The 20,929-nt window shown below is 44.1% G+C and overlaps 1 protein-coding gene across 4 annotated transcripts in view; it reads right to left on the bottom strand.

Annotated features, from left to right (window-relative positions):
* LOC124134868 (cytoplasmic dynein 1 heavy chain 1-like) overlaps positions 1–20,929 on the bottom strand; it is a 97,165-nt gene that overhangs the window by 4,440 nt on the left and 71,796 nt on the right. For 2 of the 4 annotated variants that reach the window (XM_048403802.1, XM_048403803.1), the window contains exons 68-89: positions 20,183–20,252; positions 19,321–19,467; positions 18,710–18,799; positions 17,697–17,757; positions 17,077–17,330; positions 14,317–14,448; positions 13,755–13,849; positions 13,312–13,414; positions 12,937–13,008; positions 12,684–12,759; positions 12,163–12,323; positions 11,465–11,576; positions 10,190–10,374; positions 8,175–8,288; positions 7,497–7,667; positions 6,766–6,867; positions 5,989–6,110; positions 5,212–5,315; positions 4,303–4,469; positions 3,102–3,116; positions 1,496–1,688; positions 321–463 (exon numbers count right to left, since the gene is read on the bottom strand). In XM_048403802.1, coding sequence (XP_048259759.1) covers positions 321–463; positions 1,496–1,688; positions 3,102–3,116; positions 4,303–4,469; positions 5,212–5,315; positions 5,989–6,110; positions 6,766–6,867; positions 7,497–7,667; positions 8,175–8,288; positions 10,190–10,374; positions 11,465–11,576; positions 12,163–12,323; positions 12,684–12,759; positions 12,937–13,008; positions 13,312–13,414; positions 13,755–13,849; positions 14,317–14,448; positions 17,077–17,330; positions 17,697–17,757; positions 18,710–18,799; positions 19,321–19,467; positions 20,183–20,252 — 2,689 coding nt within the window. The remainder of the gene's footprint in view (positions 1–320; positions 464–1,495; positions 1,689–3,101; positions 3,117–4,302; positions 4,470–5,211; positions 5,316–5,988; positions 6,111–6,765; positions 6,868–7,496; positions 7,668–8,174; positions 8,289–10,189; positions 10,375–11,464; positions 11,577–12,162; positions 12,324–12,683; positions 12,760–12,936; positions 13,009–13,311; positions 13,415–13,754; positions 13,850–14,316; positions 14,449–17,076; positions 17,331–17,696; positions 17,758–18,709; positions 18,800–19,320; positions 19,468–20,182; positions 20,253–20,929) is intronic. The other 2 variants (XM_048403804.1, XM_048403805.1) reach the window with 1 other exon arrangement.

Raw genomic sequence — 20,929 nt, 5'->3', positions numbered from 1 at the left:
CCGAGCCATATCTAACCTTCCAGCTGCATCACAGCTGCTTGTTATGAATTGAGACTTGGCCAGTCCAACCAGTGGTTGATAGCATGACTAACATCCACATTGTCTGTGAAGGATGACACGCAATCAGACAGGTCATACACTGTAACCAGCTGATCTACAGTTTGGTTTCTCTTATGACAAGCATGAAGTACTTGGGGCCCACCCTGCCCCACCCTGCCCCACCCTGCCCTGGAATCACCACGGGGTTACATAGCATCATCGCTTTTGTCTTGGACTAACATGACTACCATGGTCTCCTTAGTTCTAACTGCCACACCCACCTTGAGTTCCTTAGCTCCACCAGAGCCTGTCGTCTGCACAATCTTCTGCAGCTGCTTGATACGCTGGCTGAAGTCAGTGATCCACTGGATGACAGTCAAACCACCTGGGATGATGTAGCGGCGCCAGGTCTCGGGGATTATGCCTGCATAGAAAAGAGTTTGCAATACAGCTGTATAACACAGATACCCTGGACTTGACCATTTGATATATACATTTGTTTTACAACAGTAGAGATTGAAAATGTCTTCTCTTCAAACCAACTGAACCAGCAATAGGGTTTCTAAAATTAACATAAAGCTGCTCGTCCAAGACAAGTAAAATTGATGAAGGACCAGAGATATTTCCTGGTGGACTAACATTTTTACCATTAGGCAGATTGTAACTCTGTAGCAGATAATTATTGTGGAGCAATGAAAATATTAATCAACTTCAGCCATTTAAACAGCAGTTTGACCTAAAAAGTTTAACTATATTAACAGGTAATTTAAAAACTTTTCCCTAGATTTTATTCTTAAATGGTTGTTAGCTTATGATTGCAATACTTGCCCCAGAAATAACAAGAAAACAGTCATCCATAACCCCGCCCAATCTTAAAGACAATGACATGTGCAATCAAATGTGACATTGTAAATGATCAGTTTGTCCACCTGCTTGTGGAAGAGGCTGAATACAAGAGCTGATGTACAACAACTCCATAAAACTTTGTACAAATATCTGCTCTGGCAAGACTGTAATGATAAAGGCTTTCTGTATCCATCACTTCGATGGGGCAGGGCATTAAAATGAGTAAGTGAGGGAGTAAGTATGGTTTTACGCAGCTTTAATCAATATTCCAGCAATATCACGGCGGGGGACACCAGAAAGAGGCCTGCACACATTTTACCCATGTCAGGAATTGAACCCGGGTCTTCGGCGTGACGAGTGAACGCTTTAACCACTAGGCTGGCATTAAAATGAAACTGTATGGTTTTCATGGCACTTATAGAAATATTCTAGCAATTGCTTTCTATCCGAGTTGGGGAATTGAACCCATGTTCTATGCAGGGCGAGTAAACACTTAAACCATTAATCTACCTCACCAAGCAAATGCTCAATGCAGTTGATCAGTTGATGTGAAAACTTAGTACTTGTCATGAAATATTTTTCACAATAATTAGTAAGAATAATTTCCTACCCTTGACAAGGTCAGCCATCATGGATCTGTGGTGATTGGTGGGCTTCTTCTCAGCGTTGCACACTTTCATCACGTCCAGGAGATCTTGACGTACATCGTTCAGGAGGCGTGCTCCAGCGTTCACTTCACGCTCAAAGAACCGGAACAGTGGATCCTTGATGTTTTCAACTGTTCGTTTCATGGCGCCCAGCGACTGAAAGGTCAACAAGCATTGAAAGCGGAATTCAAATTTAGGCTTCAAAATGTTTAATGTATGACTGAACAAAAAAATGTGAAGTTGAGAACAAAAAGTCTACACTGAACATCTGAGTTATGAAACAAAGTTAAGAACAGTTACTGTGAACGACGTATTACAATGAGATTAAGTGTTACAGTCACATACAACAGGGTTAAAACACACATGCGTTACTGTATACAGAATACAAAAAAATAGGGAATAGAAAATCTATTCCTGTAAATCTAAAAGAATGTCTCAAATATGAAAAGAAATTAATTTAAAATATTTTAGTTTAAAAAAAGTCTTCAAAAGAAGGTGCATACTTTAAGTGGGTAATAAATGTTGAGGTAAGAAAAAAGGGAAAATGGGTAAAAAATAAACAAAAAATAGGTGCTTCCACACACGGTTCAAGTGACAGTTGACGGAATGATGGAAATATCAAGATGTAAATGGTAAGTAAAGCTGCTACTTGGGTGCTAGGTATTAGGTATTCCAACAGTTGATGAACACACTTAGAGTGGCGGACATACAACAAGGCTTTGAAAATGATGACAAAATAGTTTGATCCTTCACTCTAAATGCTTTCATATACTGTGTGGTGCACAGGGACAAAACACATAAAAGAAAAACTTTCTACTCTATGACTTACAGCAAAAGAAACAAAACCATAACTGAATCCCGAAAAAAACAATCCTCTAGCTACTCCTCTATGCAGCCTCCATCAGTCAGTGTATCTTCATTCTATTGGTAAATACCCTGGACCTATTCAGCACTATAGCTTGTTTTGAGTCAAAATGTCTTGATATGACCAAAAATAGGAGTCCAACAAAACACAGTGCTTACATGATTCAAACATGCAGCCATTTCATTAGCAGTCAAGAATCACCTTACTGATTGTATTTCCAATAGCTTAAGGATTTCATTTCCCTTCCCTTCGTAATACTCCGGAAAATACTTTTTACAGTATGAGATAAATTCATAACAGCCTTCTCATTTCATTAAATGTATCCAGGGCTTGCCTTTAACAGACCGTGATTTGAAATGTTGATCTATTCCAAACTTTTGGAGGTGTTTAGATTGGTATTTAATTTCAAGCTCCATCGTTAGAATAATTAAGAGATGGTGGGTGATGCCACTTCTGAAACGAAGCTATGGTGGCGAAAGGGTCCAGCATATTTAACCTGATGGGATGAAGATAAAATACACAGGGAAATCAGGGATGTTCCTCAGTACTGCATGTTTCCCATACAATAAACGGCTGTCTTGTTACCACAGGAAGTACATCCTGTTGCCCTACACAGAAACTATCCTCAACCAGCATCTCCAATACTATCCTGGACGAAGCAAACAATAAACCCTTTCCGTGTGGACAGGAACGGCTACACTCACCACTGCATCTTCCGGCTGTTCAGGAAAATAATTGTTGGGGTTCATTTGTAAACAAGTTGAATTTCCTTAGAAATGAGATTTGTTTTAATCTTATTGTGTATCTTGCACTTCCTGTACGGACATACAGTGAGTGAGTGAGTGAGTTTGGTTTTACGCCGCTTTTAGCAATATTCCAGCAATATCACGGCGGGGGACACCAGAAATGGGCTTCACACATTGTACCCATGTCGGGAATGGAACCCGGGTCTTCGGCGTGACGAGCGAACGCTTTAACCACTAGGCTACCCGACCGCCCACGGACATACATGATGCAGGTTTGTTTGTTTCTTAACACCACACTCAGCAATGTTACAGCTATGTGATGGCAAACTGTAAATAATGAAGACTGGACCAGACAAACCAGGGACTGATATCATGAGCAACGGCCCATGCCATCGGGGTATGATGACATCAAGTCGCCACACTGTCCACCTGATTCATTAAGTTGCTTACGACAAACAGGACGTGGACCAAATCTTTCCCAGAATCCCCGAGATGGATAGAAGAATTAACTAGTTAGTACGTAGGAGTTGTTCAGTGATACAAGAAGTTTGAACAGTTTCCTACTAGAGATTGTGAGATTATTTGAGATTATTTGAGATTATGAGAGACTTTGTGAAACAGCTCGCACATCACAGAGTAGGGATGAAAATACATTTAGGATTAAACAAAAATTTGACGTTCCTGCAAGCAATATCAGACATCTGCAGAGAAGCATTGATCTGCGTTTATATTCATTCAATGTCAAGGGTTATTATTGTGTATATTCATTAATTATATACCACTGAACTGAAAATATTACAGATACAAATAATTTCCTTAAATACAAGATGTACAAATGACAAAACTGTTTGTTTGTTGTTTAATGCCACACTCAGCAATATTCCAGCTATATGACAGTAATCTGTAAATTATCGCGTCTGGACAAGACAGTTCAGTGATTGACATCATGAGCATCAATCAACGCAATTGGGATACGATGACATGCATCAACCAAGTCAGCGAGCCTGACCACTATCCTGTTAGTTGCCTCTAACAAGAATGGATTGAAGATCAATGCTAACCCCATCTTCACAGGTAATGACAACACTGATGTTTGCAACATGAAATCATCACTTGACAGTCTGCAAGTGGACAAATCTCGGCCTTGTGTAACACTGACCTGAGGCACCAGCTTGAGCCAGGTTCCTACAGACTGGTGGAGGGTTCTCATCCAGGCGGGGCGACCATCAGCCATTCTGTGATCCTCATGGTCATCGGCCTTGGCGCCGATCACGTCATCTTCCTCCAACAGCTGCATCTTCATCAGCTTGGCAATCATGTCGCTACCTAGAACAGTGAATGGGGTACTGAAGAGTGTTTCACATCTAGCAGACATTGGTGAGCAAACACTTTAACATTACAGTGCTTCTTATCATTAGGTGAGGTGAGGTGAAATGGGGTTTAACGTCGCATCCAAGATTATTGCACTTATATAGCGACGTGCATGCACGTGTGTGTGTGGCTGCTTGTACTAGTCCGGACTGATGCCGATTTATAGTGCTAGCTCACTGAGATACCATGCCGCAGTTTAACATGAATACCACACTCAGACACAGTATACTGACTCCGAGCCGACCAGTCCTTGTTTTAGCCCTTTAATGCCGAGCGCCAGACAGGGTAACAACAAGTACCATCTTTTAACGTCTTTTGGTATGATGATATGATATGATCTGGATAAGTTGAATGTGAATCCAAGTGACAGAATGTCGTTTTGCACCTCACTCTTACAGCCAAATTGAGACTTAACAAATCTCAACAAGAGAAAACAGTGGTTGACAGCATGAGTAACAAACCATGATAGGGCATGATGACCCAACCAGCCAGATTATACCCTTTCGCACATTCTAGCTAAAAAACAAACTATCATGGGGTGCTAGGGACTTTTTCTGCCCCAGAAACACCAGGATAAGAATCAGAGCCATAAATCATATTTTGTTTCCTCATTCACCCACAGCACTTTGCTTATTGTTGGGATGTCTGAAGGACAGGTGGAGAACGGTTGATGTACATGCTGTCTGTCCTTGCTTACCTCTAGTTGTCAGGAGAACCTTCTCTGCATTGTTGGGCAGCCCCAGCCAGGACGGTGTCTGCCTCTCCTCCATGTTATTCACAAACTGGACAAACTGTTCCCGTCTACAAGAGAACAGATCACAAATGTGAGTGAGTGAGTGAGTGAGTGAGTGGGTGGGTGGGTGGGTGAGTGGGTGAGTGAGTGGGTGGGTGGGTGGGTGAGTGGGTGAGTGGGTGTGTGTGTGAGTGAGTGAGTGAGTGAGTGAGTGAGTGAGTGAGTGAGCGAGCGAGCGAGCGAGGGAGTGTGGGGTTTAATGTTGCTTTTAACATTATTCCAGTTATATCGTGGCGTGTCAGCTTAATGTGGGAGGAAAGTCGAAGTGATGCAGGTCTAAGATGTTTGCCACTTCGGTGAAACCCACGAGCACGGGTATGGTGCTGACAAACCTAGAAACACAATCGGGGCGAACAAAGATTCGAACCCACTATCATAGATTTCTGGCGTGCCCAAGGGCCACAACTCTGCACAGCGAATCGCTGCGCCTAAGACGACTGGGTCACCCGTGACCCCTCACAAAGAGGAAAGTGTAAAGTTCGCCTCAAGAAATACTGCTGCAGGCAGGACCACATCTTATTCTATACAGTGAATATACTACAAAGACCATGGCTGCTTGATCACTCATTGTCCTGTGTCCTGTTCCACCGAGTGATCTCATGTCACAGTAGTCTATGTTGGAGTATGGGAGACACCTGAAGGTGTTCACATGAGAGGATACGAGGGTAACATGCTACCTACCTGACTCCATCTGGCATCGAGATATTCTTCCCTGGGACACCATCTACATTAGTAACCAACTTGTAGTCACCCTCAAAACTCTTGGGGGTGAACAGCTTGTCCACAAATGTGCTCAGGAGACGCTGGATGTAGGGGATACGAAGTAGATGATTATATGTAGTATATAGTAGATGATTATAACCTAAAGGTAAATACCAGGGTATGTTTGAATAAGACTTTAACAGTAACAGGGGAGCTAAGTTTGAGTCAACTGGCCGTACCAGGAGGTTTGATTCAAGTTGAAAACCATTATGTCTGCTACATCACATTGTATCATGTGTATAAGCATTAATGGTTACCTTAATTTAACAGAGGCCAAGTCTCGGTACCACACACGGCAAATGGTCTAGGTCTATACTGGAAATGAGTGAGTGAGTGAATGAGTTGGGTTTAACGCCCCTTTAAAAGTATTCCAGTTATATCGCAGCATGTCAGCTTAATGTGGGAGGAAAGCCCGAAGTGATGCATGTCTCAGACGTTTTCCACTTTGGTGAAACCTACGAGCACGAGTATGGTGCTGACAAACCTAGAAACATAATCTGGGTGAACCGGGATTTGAACCCACAATCATAGGTTTCTGGCGTGCCCAAGGGACGCAATTCTGCACAGCGAATTGCGGCGCCATAGATGACTGGGACACCAGTGACCCCTACTGGAAATGAACTATGGAGCCTTGTTCCTCTTAAGTGCTAATTCACATTCGTATAAAACACATGCTATGTACGGCAAATGTGTTACCTGGTCAAAGTCATTATCGATCTTTCCACCATAGATACACTGTGACAGAAGAGTCTTGATGGCATCCCATGGGACCTTCTCTGGGGGCAGGTTGGTACGACCCTGACAAAATAGAATATCAAAATTAGAAAAATCTAAATATTTTTTACGATTGTAGACTTATCCTGCATTACTCTTTAATGCATTTACTGCTTACTTTTGACAGACAACGAAGCTACTGAGAAAGAAAGTTGTGTCAATGAAGTGTGAGGCAGGTAGGACCCACCAAGCCAGACCACGTGACTCGGATGTGATGACGTCATGTGAACTTCACATTACTGCTTGTCACCAGACAGATATGAAGCTCAAATAAATTGTCCAGTTTGGGAATAACCTGTGGTCTTTATTGCCATATTTGCAAAAATATTAAGGAATAATGCAGGATAAGTAAAAAATTGTGTATTTTATTCAGAAAAATCATCTTACAGAGTGCATGAGTTTCATTTGAAAGCTGCATCAAATGGTATGTAAAATATATCACAATGTCAGGTTGATTGGGAGGCAGCTTATGATTGGGAGGCAGAGGTATGTTTACCACTTTGGTGAAACCTATGAGCACAGGACAGCATTGACAACCCAGAAACTAATCAAACCAAAGGTTTCTGGTACACGTATGGGATGAAACTCTGCACAACAAAAGGCAGTCCCTCGGACAACTCCCCATGCCAGAATAAAAGCACAGAAATACCTACCAGGGCAACAGAGTCAATCCAGACGTCCAGCATGTCACAAGCAACCTTCAGGTCTGACTCGGTGAACTCATACTTCTTGGCCCAGCCGAGTGGAGTGTAGCGCATCCGTTCCTGTACGATGGCATGGAACCAGGCAAGGAGGAAGTACAACCGGGCTCTCTCATTCGGCTCCTGCAGTACACAGTACATACATTTTGTGTCAGTGGAATACACAGTGTGCAAAATGACTTTCCTAAAGATGAAACAAGAAATAACAATATTTTTTTTAAGGGCTTTTGATGCTGAGGAAACAACTATATTTGAGTACTTGCTCAAGTGATACTTGAAGATGATTTGCATGTATTGCAAAAACATGTTTGTATTTTTGTTTTTCCCTTCTCAAACTTTTATTCTTGATTACAGTTTCTATAAATCAAGGAAATGGATAAAAGATGGAAAAGAAATATTTGATATTTATCTGCCACCCAGAATCTTTTAGGTTTGGGGCTCCAGGGAGATTCTCAATAAGACTGGGGACACTGTCGAAGGGGAAATTTAACATTGGACCATTTGCTTTGGTCAAACGGTCACAATGATGCAATGATATTCAATTATTTTCATTGGTAACAAGATGCCATATTCTCAGAAGTGATACAAAGGTTAAGGTTCACTGAAACTGAAGACAACGATCACACTCACCCTGCACATCCTGGAGGTGGGTACCGTGCTGAATGTCCGGGTGAGGTTGGCAGCGACACCTGGTGGGGGCTCAAACACAAACACACGACCGGCTCGCAACAAGTTGGAGGGAAGCTGCAACAGGAAACATAAGAAACAACTGACAACTATACCTTACTATGTTATTTATCAGTGCATCATGCTGACTATATTGTAGTGTTTGTTTATTTAGCGCAGACTCAGCAATATTCCAGCTATATGACATGGTCTGTAAATAATCGAGTCTGGACCAGACTTTCCATGGATTGATATCATGAGCATCGATCTATGCAATTGGGATACGATCACATGCATCAACCAAGTCAGTGAGTCTGATCACCTGATCCAGCTAGTCGCCTCTTACAACAAGCATGGGTTGCTGAAGACCTATTCTAACACGGATCTTCACAGGTTCAATCTTGTAGTGAAATCTGAACAAAATGGTGAGTAGAATCATTGGCAAACAGTTACTCAAGAATAAAAAAAATCCTGATTATTAAAAAAATACATCCATCCAGGGTTTGAAATCAATTAAAATATATTGCAATGTTGCCATCAAGACAGCAATCAATATTCAAGACATCCCCACAGCCTGCATATAATGCCCACCAATCAATATTCAAGACATCCCCACAGCCTGAAAATAATACCCAGCAATCAATATTAAAGACATTCCCACAGCCTGCATGTAATATGCCCACCAATCAATATTCAAGACATCACCACAGCCTGCATGTAATATGCCCACCAATCAATATTCAAGGCATCCCCACAGCCTGCATATAATGTCCACCAATCAATATTCAAGGCATCCCCCACCACCTGCATATAATGTCCACCAATCAATATTCAAGACATCCCCACAGCCTGCATGTAATATGCCCAGCAATCAATATTCAAGACATCCCCACAGCCTGCATATAATGCCCAGCAATCAATATTCAAGACATCCCAACAGCCTGCATATAATGCCCACCAATCAATATTCAAGACATCCCCACAGCCTGCATGTAATGCCCACCAATCAATATTCAAGACATCCCCCACCACCTGCATATAATACCCACCAATCCAAATTCAAGACATCCCCCACCGCCTGCATATAATACCCACCAATCAATATTCAAGACATCCCCACAGCCTGCATATAATGGCCACCAATCAATATTCAAGACATCCCCACAATCAATATTCAAGACATCCCCACAGCCTGCATATAATGCCCACCAATCACTATTCAAGACATCCCCACAGCCTGCATATAATGGCCACAAATCAATATTCAAGACATCCCCACAGCCTGCATATAATGCCCACCAATCAATATTCAAGACATCCCCACAGCCTGCATATAATGGCCACAAATCAATATTCAAGACATCCCAACAGCCTGCATATAATGCCCACCAATCAATATTCAAGACATCCCCACAGCCTGCATATAATGGCCACCAATCAATATTCAAGACATCCCCACAGCCTGCATATAATGGCCACCAATCAATATTCAAGACAACCCCACAGCCTGCATATAATGGCCACCAATCAATATTCAAGACATCCCCACAGCCTGCATATAATGCCCACCAATCAATATTCAAGACATCCCCACAGCCTGCATATAATGCCCACCAATCAATATTCAAGACATCCCCACAGCCTGCATATAATGCCCACCAATCAATATTCAAGACATCCCCACAATCAATATTCAAGACATCCCCACAGCCTGCATATAATGCCCACCAATCAATATTCGAGCAATCCCCACAGCCTGCATATAATGCCCACCAATCAATATTCAAGACATCCCCCACCGCCTGTTAAAAATGAAACCTGGATCAGATGAACTTGTGGTTGGTAGTATGAGCAACGATCCTCTGCATTAGGGTACGATGATACACAATCAGCCAGCTCCCATGTTGTAACCATCTGATCCTCCTCAGTGAGGACTACTCTGCCCCGATATCCCTAACAGGCTGTATGTTCCAGCCTACCTTCGGGTTGATTTCCATGGTGAGGAACAGCCTGAAGCTGGGATGAGGCGTGAGATTGTGGAGCTTCTTCTCCAGCTGAACCAGCCACTGTGGAGCCAGGTGGACGTTCTTCAGCATCACCCATCTTCCAGACTTGCTGGATGAGTTGATGGCTTTCTCCGCCTGGGTGAAGCCTTCCGCAGAACCTGGTAACAAGCAGTTAAAGAGTGGGGTGAGGTGAGGTGAGGTGAAATGGGGTGTAACGTCGTGTCGAAGATTATTGCACTTATATAGCGACAGCTTGCACGTGTATGTGTGTGGCTGCTTGTACTAGTCCGGACTGATGCCGATTTATAGTGCTAGCACACTGAGATACCATGCTGCAGTTTAACATGAATACCCTACTCAGACACAGTATACTGACTCCGAGCCGACCAGTCCTTGTTTTAGCCCCTTAATGCTGAGCGCCAGACAGGGTAACAACAAGTACCATCTTTTAACGTCTTTTGGTATGACGCGGCTGGGGATCGAACCCCGGACCTTCTGCTCTCCAGGCGGACGCTCTACCACTAGACCACGGAGGCAGTCTCCGTTAAAGTGAGTGAGTGAGTGAGTTGGGTTTAACGTCGCTTTTAACAGTATTCCGGTTATATCACCGTGTCAGCTTAATGTGGGAGGAAAGCCCGAAGTGATGCAGGTCTCAGACATTTACCACTTCGGTGAAACCCACGAGCACGGGTATGGTGCTGACAAACCTAGAAACATAATCGGGGCGAACTGGGATTCGAACCAACAATCATAGGTTTCTGGCATGACCAAGGATGCAACTCTGCACAGTGAATCGCGGCGCCTTAGACGACTGGGCCACCCGTGCCCCCCTCAGTTAAGTAAAGCCATTTAATTCAAATTTAAATTTAAAGACGATAATCGTTGATTGATAATATGAGTAAATATTAAATTGATCTCACGACATAGTTTTAGTTTTTTGTTGTTGTTTTTGTTGTTTAATGCTACACAGCAATATTCCAGCTATATGATGGCGGTCTGTAAATAATAATGGAGTCTGGACCACACAATCCAGTGATTGACATCATGAGCATCGATCTAGGCAATTTGGATACGATGACATGCATCAACCAAGTCAAGCATGGGCTGCTGAAGACCAATTCTAACCCAGATCATCAAGGGCTCACATCATAGTCGTTATCAGTTATGTTTTATGAAATCGGAAATGTGTGGAAACCAGGAAATCTAAATGAAACAATCCTGCAGTAGTTGATGTAGGGCCCAGCTTACCAATAGCGATGGATGTCAGTGGTTTGTTCAACTCGGCTGCCAGATCATCCACTCTACTGCTGGCATCATAACCAGGGACAGAGCACATCAGCACTGGCGTGTTGGCCTTTATCTGGTCAGCAAACAAAACATGTATTTTTTAGAGTAAAAATATCACTTATACTTATTCTGACTCATACTTATTGCTTATCTCTCTCTCTTCCGAATAGGTAGTGGAAACCTCCTGTGCTGTTCCCAAAGAACAGAGAAAACAGCTCACCCAAACGCACCCTTATTCCGTGCATGCGCACCGGAACCATGTGACCAAGCCCAGTAACACATCACTCTCTTTTTCGTGCCATCTTGGCAGCTGGAAATTTTTTCTGTGCATCATAATCCAAGCTTTCCATAAAAATTAACCCTTTTTAACAAAATCTTTTGCTTGGATTAATAATAATAATAAGCAATAAGTATGAGTCAGGATAAAATAAAATAAAGGTATGATAAAGGTGACATTTGATCAACAACTAAACACAATCATATACAGACATCACAACGTGAATTCAGGGATTGTTTATTGAACACAATAATATTCTATTAAGAAACCAAAATGATCTACCCCAACAAATATAAAAAAGTTCTCATTAAAAAATCTCATTCATTGTAGTTATTCTTGAAAATCAAGTAGCTCTGATTGCTAAGAATAGATCAAAACTTACCACATTCTCTACAATCTCTCCCAGGTTGAGTTCCTTTTCTCCACAGTGAACAAACTCAGATGACAGTGCTGTCTCCACAAAGACTCGGGCCATGGCAGTAAGTCTGTCGGGCCGCAGGGACTGGATCACCAGCAGACCATGCACAGCCTTGCCAATAGGACCTACAACAGCAGTAATGGAGAAATAAATGCCTTTTTTAATACCACAATCAGCAATGCACCAGCTTTATTTGTGAGGCTGTGACTGCTAGACTGATTGTCCCACATTGTAACAGTATGCAGACATTGAGCCATACTGGAAACCTATCCTGACTTGGAATTCTCATGGACAATCAAGTCACATGGTACTAAGAAGAACAGGGGATGAACCAGCCAGGAATCCCTCTTGAGGATGTGGTCACAACATATTCCCTGTCATTGATAAGGAGACACCACTCTTCTCTGATCCAATTGTCTGATATGAATGTATCATGCATGGGCTACTAGCTGTATAAATGGCACTCAGGAAATGCAACAACTTACTTAGAGCCTTGCCTTCACTCCACAGCTGAGGCACCGTCTGTTCAGGAGTTGCACTCTCCATCCATGTCTTCACATCCTGGTGGAAAAACAAACCAAAATTATTTCCAAAAATGTAAAATTTCTGTTCTATCTGAAAGTTTGTCATGCATATACTGAAAATTTCTTAGAGTAAAAGACACCAATATTGGAAGAAATGAACTTTGTAAAGAACAAATCATTGAACGTGAAGTATGAACAAATTCTGATGACTTACTTTGTTTCCATCCACCTCCTTGACAATGTTCCTGAATGCCGGGAGTTTGCTCAGACGCACCAGGGATGCTTGCTGTAAGGAAATGTAAGATATATTACTTTAAAAAAATCATAAAATTATGAAAAGTAGTTTACAAAGCAAGATCCATAGATAAATGAATATTACATTTAGACAATGGTAGTGAAATTAATATCAAGTAAATTTCATGTAGTTTTACCTTAAATCAGATTTCTTCATGAAATGATCAACAACTCATACATGCTTATTCTTATAGCAAATGTGACATCAACCCTATTTTATCTATGAGGCAAGAGATGTATAATATATGCTTTGTATCGTCAGTAAATGGTAAACTATGTCTGGTTCAATATTCACCTGTGATGGTGTAAGACCAGCAATGGCAGCTGCAGGCTTCTCGGTGAGGAGTCCTTCCTGGCTTCTCAGGAAGTGATTGAACTCCTCTGTGTATGTGGACTCTCTGAGAAAGAGTAAACACACTTTACATGCAGTCTGGAGTTGGTGAATTGCCATTCATCACGGAAGTATTAATCAACCAAAAATGTAATTACTGAACTGTATACTGCTGTCAGTGTTACAAATGAAAACCGACAACATAATACCAAGGATGAACTCTTGATGTTCTGGTCAAAACAATGAGCAATATTTGAGAGTAAGTTCTGGCATTCCAAAGTTATTTCCAGCAATAATTTAGCAGGATCATTAAGAAAAGGTTCCCCCACTTATTTGGAAATAAAAAAAGCAGTGTGTAAACCCTTTTTTGACCATCGCAGCAATACTGAAGGTAGCAGAGAACGTACCCTACAAGGCTTTGCAAGTGGATGCGACAGAGCTGGATAGCGAAGGTGATCCTGTCCTCATGAATCATTCCTCGCCCCACACGGCTGTAGGTTTCCTGGGGATGAAGAACACAACCTCATCATTGGAGGTGAAACGATGCATCAAGGTCACGCAATGATACGTTACGTTATGTATCGCGATACGCATATTTACGTCAAATCGCGACAAAACTTCTTGACTTTTGATATTTTAGAGCAGGTTCAAAAGGAAACGCTAGCTATTGACAAATGTTCATAGCAGCTATTTTTAGAAGTGAACTTGAAACGTTAATTACAACACATTTTGCAATATTTGACTGACGGGGTCATCAAGTAGGAAGTACTATATTTGAGCAAGAGTATCGTCTTGTAGCAATACCGAAAAAAACATATCATGTACTATGCCACTGCATGAAAACTCACGATGCACAGTTTTACCCCTAATTATCATATCTGTGTCGTCAGACCAACTACTCCTGGCTCGAACGTACCATGAATATTGCCCACATGTGGCCCTGAAAATAAAAACAACAGTTTATCCTACCCTAAATAAGTCAGCTGTGATGATGGACAGTCGGGCTGCATATTCCTTCTGGTTCTTGAGTTGGGCACAGTTGAGAGTGGCATGGAATATCTCCAGGAAGAATTGCAGGGAGTAGCCATACAGGAAGTGAACCTAAAAGGAAGAATAAATACATATGTGAAAATACTCCAACAGACGGAATATTTTTTAACAGATTTTCTAATGCAATCACTCCCACTGTGATGGGTAAGTCAAAGCCCCCATCTACTGAACCAGATGGGCCAGTCAATATCAACCCATTGAACTAGGCAGACTACACCACTGTGACCCAGACAGACTAGCATCCCCACCACTGTGACCCAGACTAGCATCCCCACCACTGTGACCCAGACTAGCATCCCCACCACTGTGACCCAGACAGACTAGCATCCCCCACCACTGTGACCCAGACAAGCATCCCCACCACTGTGACCCAGACTAGCATCCCCACCACTGTGACCCTGACTAGCATCCCCCACTACTGTGACCCAGACAAGCATCCCCCACCACTGTGACCCAGACAGACTAGCATCCCCCACCACTGTGACCCAGACTAGCATCCCCACCACCGTGACCCAGACAGACTAGCATCCCCACCACTGTGACCCAGACAAGCATCCCCACCACTGTGACCCAGACAGACTAGCATCCCCACCACTGTGACCCAGACAAGCATCCCCCACCACTGTGACCCAGACTAGCATCCCCCACCACTGTGACCCAGACAGACTAGCATCCCCACCACTGTGACCCAGACAAGCATCCGCACCACTGTGACCCAGACAGACTAGCATCCCCACCACTGTGACCCAGACAAGCATCCCCCACCACTGTGACCCAGACTAGCATCCCCCACCACTGTGACCCAGACAGACTAGCATCCCCACCACTGTGACCCAGACTAGCATCCCCCACCACCGTGACCCAGACAGACTAGCATCCCCAACACTGTGACCCAGACAAGCATCCCCACCACTGTGACCCAGACAGACTAGCATCCCCACCATTGTGACCCAGACAAGCATCCCCCACCACTGTGACCCAGACTAGCATCCCCCACCACTGTGACCCAGACAGACTAGCATCCCCACCACTGTGACCCAGACAAGCATCCGCACCACTGTGACCCAGACAGACTAGCATCCCCACCACTGTGACCCAGACAAGCATCCCCCACCACTGTGACCCAGACTAGCATCCCCCACCACTGTGACCCAGACAGACTAGCATCCCCACCACTGTGACCCAGACTAGCATCCCCACCACTGTGACCCAGACTAGCATCCCCACCACTGTGACCCAGACAGACTAGCATCCCCCACCACTGTGACCCAGACTAGCATCCCCACCACTGTGACCCAGACAGACTAGCATCCCCACCACTGTGACCCAGACAAGCATCCCCACCACTGTGACCCAGACAGACTAGCATCCCCACCACTGTGACCCAGACAAGCATCCCCCACCACTGTGACCCAGACAAGCATCCCCACCACTGTGACCCAGACAAGCATCCCCCACCACTGTGACCCAGACTAGCATCCCCCACCACTGTGACCCAGACAGACTAGCATCCCCACCACTGTGACCCAGACAGACTAGCATCCCCACCACTGTGACCCAGACAGACTAGCATCCCCACCACTGTGACCCAGACTAGCATCCCCCACCACTGTGACCCAGACAGACTAGCATCCCCACCATTGTGACCCAGACTAGCATCCCCACCACTGAGACCCAGACAAGCATCCCCACCACTGAGACCCAGACTAGCATCCCCACCACTTTGACCCAGACTAGCATCCCCAACCACTTTGACCCAGACAGACTAGCATCCCCACCACTGTGACCCAGACAGACTAGCATCCCCACCACTGTGACCCAGACAGACTAGCATCCCCCACCACTGTGACCCAGACTAGCATCCGCACCACTGTGACCCAGACAGACTAGCATCCCCACCACTGTGACCCAGACAGACTAGCATCCCCACCACTGTGACCCAGACAAGCATCCCCCACCACTTTGACCCAGACAGACTAGCATCCCCACCACTGTGACCCAGACAGACTAGCATCCCCACCACTGTGACCCAGACAGACTAGCATCCCCCACCACTGTGACCCAGACTAGCATCCGCACCACTGTGACCCAGACAGACTAGCATCCCCACCACTGTGACCCAGACTAGCATCCCCTACCACTGTGACCCAGACAGACTAGCATCCCCACCACTGTGACCCAGACAAGCATCCCCCACCACTGTGACCCAGACAAGCATCCCCCACCACTGTGACCCAGACTAGCATCCCCACCACTGTGACCCAGACTAGCATCCCCACCACTGTGACCCAGACTAGCATTCCCCACCACTGTGACCCAGACTAGCATCCCCCACCACTGTGACCCAGACAAGCATCCCCCACCACTGTGACCCAGACTAGCATCCGCACCACTGTGACCCAGACAGACTAGCATCCCCACCACTGTGACCCAGACTAGCATCCCCCACCACTGTGACCCAGACTAGCATCCCCACCACTGTGACCCAGACAAGCATCCCCCACCACTGTGACCCAGACAAGCATCCCCCACCACTGTGACCCAGACAGACTAGCATCCCCACCACTGTGACCCAGACTAGCATCCCCACCACTGTGACCCAGACATACTAGCATCACCACCACTGTGACCCAGACAGACTAGCATCCCCACCACTGTGACCCAGACAAGCATCCCCACCTGTTGCAGAGCCTCCAGTGTGAAGTAGATGCTGCTGCAGGACTGGGCCAGGGGCACATACTGTTGTGACACAGCCTCAACCTCCGCCATCACAATGTCTGTCTCCTCCACTTTACGGGCAACCTCGGCTGCCTCTGTCTTCAGAGTCTCCAGGTTACTGAGGATGCTGTCATCGTCCAGGATCTTCCCCTTGGCGTCATTCAGAGACTGGAGGAGGGACTTCTCAAGCTGCCTCAGTCTCAGCTGGAACTCACCTGATAAAACAACCCTGTTTTAGTTTTCTATTTGTACTACTACATCCTTGTCACAGCAAAAATCCAACCTCAAAGCAACCCCAAACCCCATTTAAATAGGGAACATAACTGACAAAGTTCCATCAGTACTGTTTTTTGTGTGTTATGTTTGTTGTTTAACGCCGCACTCAGCAATATTCCAGCTATATGACGACGGTCTGTAAATAATCGAGTCTTGACCAGACAATCCAGTGAATAATATCATGATGTTGATTCACAGGTAAATATTGATGGATCTGGAAAAAGGCTACATGTGAGGACAAAACGTTGTTCACTTGACCAATGGCATCCAAACAGAGACACATCTTGCAATCAAGTTGTCCATACCTTGCAGTTTGAGGAGGTCAGATCTCTTCTCATCAACATCTGGTCTTTCAGCCTTCAACACCTGAAATGAGGAAGTGAGTGGGTATAGTTTTACGCCGCTTTTAGCAACATTCCAGCAATATATCACCAGGGTATGAAACTCCCAAAAATTTCAAAAAAACTACCCAAAATACTTGCCAGCCCTGACCAAAACCCGCCTGCCCACTATAATCATATGTTTCTCAGGATAAGCTTACGGGGTTTCTTTTTGGTTACATTTTATCATTCATCTTTACATGTGAATTAATGCCTATCATCGGGAAATATTTAGAATATTTTCACATATGAAATATAACCCGACCGTCGGGCAGGGGAATTTGAAAATCTGGCAGCCCGAGTTGAAATCAACCCGCCTCGGACGGTCGGGCAGGCAGGTATTTCGAACACTGATATCACATAGGGGAACACCAGAAATGGGCTTGAAACATAGTACCCATGTGGGGAATTGACCCCATGGCTTCGGTGTAATACTTTACCCGCTTGACCACCCAACAGTCCCGAAATGATAAAGTATTCATTGTATCTATCACAGCAACGAATCGATCAGATTGTGTTTGATGGGGAAAACATAGTTTGAATTCCTTTTCGGCTTTCTAAGATTTCTTATTTAAACATTCAAGTAAAATATTATTTCATTTTTATGTTATCTGTTGTTGTTGTTTTTAGAGGTTTAACATGGCTTGTTCACATGGCATTCAATACAATAGTGTAAAGTTAATCCTCTTCTCTTTCTTGGTGCTATTATCAGTGGAAAACAAATCATCTCAACGTAACATTAGTTGTACCTATATTTACATGAACTAGGAAATATTAATTCCCATTTGGGAATTTTCATCACAATTGCTGCTAACTTGCGTCCGAATATCAGCCTAGATAAATCCCTGTAGCTGGTAAAACACTTTCTGGCTAGCAACATGTTTTATTTTTGTAACATTTAAAACATGCTAAAATGTGGATTTTTGAGTACTACCCACCTGGTTGAGGCACTGGCTCTGCAGACTGCTGCGGGTGACGGTGAAGTTGACGAATGTGACTCTGGAGCAGATGTCGGGGGGGAATTCCACCTGGGGGATACAGCACCATCCATCAATGGACCTCATCAACAAACTATTGGACGCTAACACAAACTCACCACACCTAAATACAGCAACATCCATCAATGGACCTCATCAACAAACTATTGGACGCTAACACAAACTCACCACACCTAAATACAGCACCATCCATCAATGGACCTCATCAACAAACTATTGGACGCTAACACAAACTCACCACACCTAAATACAGCAACATCCATCAATGGACCTCATCAACAAACTATTGGACAGTAACACAAACTCACCATACCTAAATACAGCAACATCCATCAATGGACCTCATCAACAAACTATTGGACGCTAACACAAACTCACCATACCTAAATACAGCAACATCCATCAATGGACCTCATCAACAAACTATTGGATGCTAACACAAACTCACCACACCTTTGTTGTATATTGTACATTATTCTTCTGGGGTTTTGAATGGACATATTGAAAGATTAACAACTCGCCCCCCTTTACCTATTGTGTCCTGTACTCACATTCGGGTCCCTGGTAGAGAGGAAGATAGTGAAGGATGGGGACAAATCAATGTCCTGGTCTCCCAGGGTGATCAGCACACGGCCACCTGTCCTCCGCAGTTCTCGGTTCAACACAGGGTTCAATATCGGGTCATAGCTTTCTACATCCTAGAAAACAAAGATGAAAATATCAGTAACTTTTACTATGATACTGAAGCACAAATATAATTCAAGGATAAGATTTAACATTACAGACTGATTTTATTCAAAGCTTCGAATAGTTTTTGTTAAAGCACAGCATATCAGGTTAATATGGGAGGGAAAAAACCTAAAGTGACAAAAATAATAACTAGGGCAGCCATTGGTAGAAACTCCAAAGGTGAGGTGAAATGGAGTTTAACGTCGCATTCAAGTTTATTGCACTTATATAGCGACGTGCATGTATGTGTGTGTCTGTGTGTGTGGCTGTTTGTACTAGTCTGGACTGATGCCGATTTATAGTGCTAGCTCACTGAGATACCATGCCGCAGTTTAACATGAATACCCCACTCAGATACAGTATACTGACTCCAAGCCGACCAGTCCTTGTTTTAGCCCCATAATGCCAAGCGCCAGACAGGGTGATAACAAGTACCATCTTTTAACGTCTTTTTTGGATGACACTGTTGGGTATTAACCCCAGATCTTCCGCTCTCCGGGCGGACGCTCTACCACAAGACTACGGAGGTGGTCGGAAACTCTGAAGAGTGATTTCACAGGCCACCGGACCACCAATGATCCCAAAGAAGAAACTCCTCTACTCCTATCCTATCTGGCAATGATGCTTAATCTCTCTGGTATCCACACATAATACACTTAGTCCCGACTTTCAAGTGTGACATACCTGCACCAGCAACGGGTTACCGAATCTCAAAGCACTCTCCAAGTTCTTCCTGAAGGCATCGTCCAAGAAGCTGCAATGACAAAAGTAGCATGTTGCTGTATCATCAACTTCTACACTTGTACATAGAACTGATTTATGCACTGTATGTTACGTGAGTGAGTGAGTGAGTGAGTGAGTGAGTGAGTGAGTGAGTGAGTGAGTGAGTGAGTGAGTGAGTGAGTGAGTGAGTGAGCGAGCGAGCGAGCGAGCATGGTTTTACGCCGCTTTTAGCAATATTCCAGCAATATCACAGCGGGGAACACCAGAAATGGGCTTCACACATTGTACCCATGTCGGGAATCGAACCTGGGTCTTCGGTATGAGCAAACGCTTTAACTACCAGGCTACCCGACCGCCCCATATGTTACATGAACATTGTCATAAGTGCTTGCAAGGAGGGATTTGAAACAGTGAATTAGAAAAGAGAGCAATTACTCCAATTTTGACATCAAAACCTAAAAGCAAAAATAACTGTTCTAAGGCAATGACTTTCGGAAACGTATGCAATATCTTTTTTTTTATAGTGCTACTAGCTTTCCCTCTTTCAAGAAGAAATAACAAGCCCACGCTGGGTGTTTTTGCTGATATGGCTAAGAGTGAGTGAGTGAGTTGGGTTTAACGCCACTTTTAACATTATTCCAGTTATATCGCGGCGTGAGAGCTTAATGTGGGAGTAAAGCCTGAAGTGATGCAGGTCTCAGACGTTTA

The sequence above is a fragment of the Haliotis rufescens genome, unplaced genomic scaffold (assembly GCF_023055435.1).
Source record: "Haliotis rufescens isolate VD_foot unplaced genomic scaffold, xgHalRufe1.0.p SCAF_3, whole genome shotgun sequence".
Classification (NCBI taxonomy): Eukaryota; Metazoa; Mollusca; class Gastropoda; order Lepetellida; family Haliotidae; genus Haliotis; species Haliotis rufescens.
Note: the sequence above shows the minus strand (reverse complement) of the source record. Positions and strands in the feature narration are given on the sequence as shown.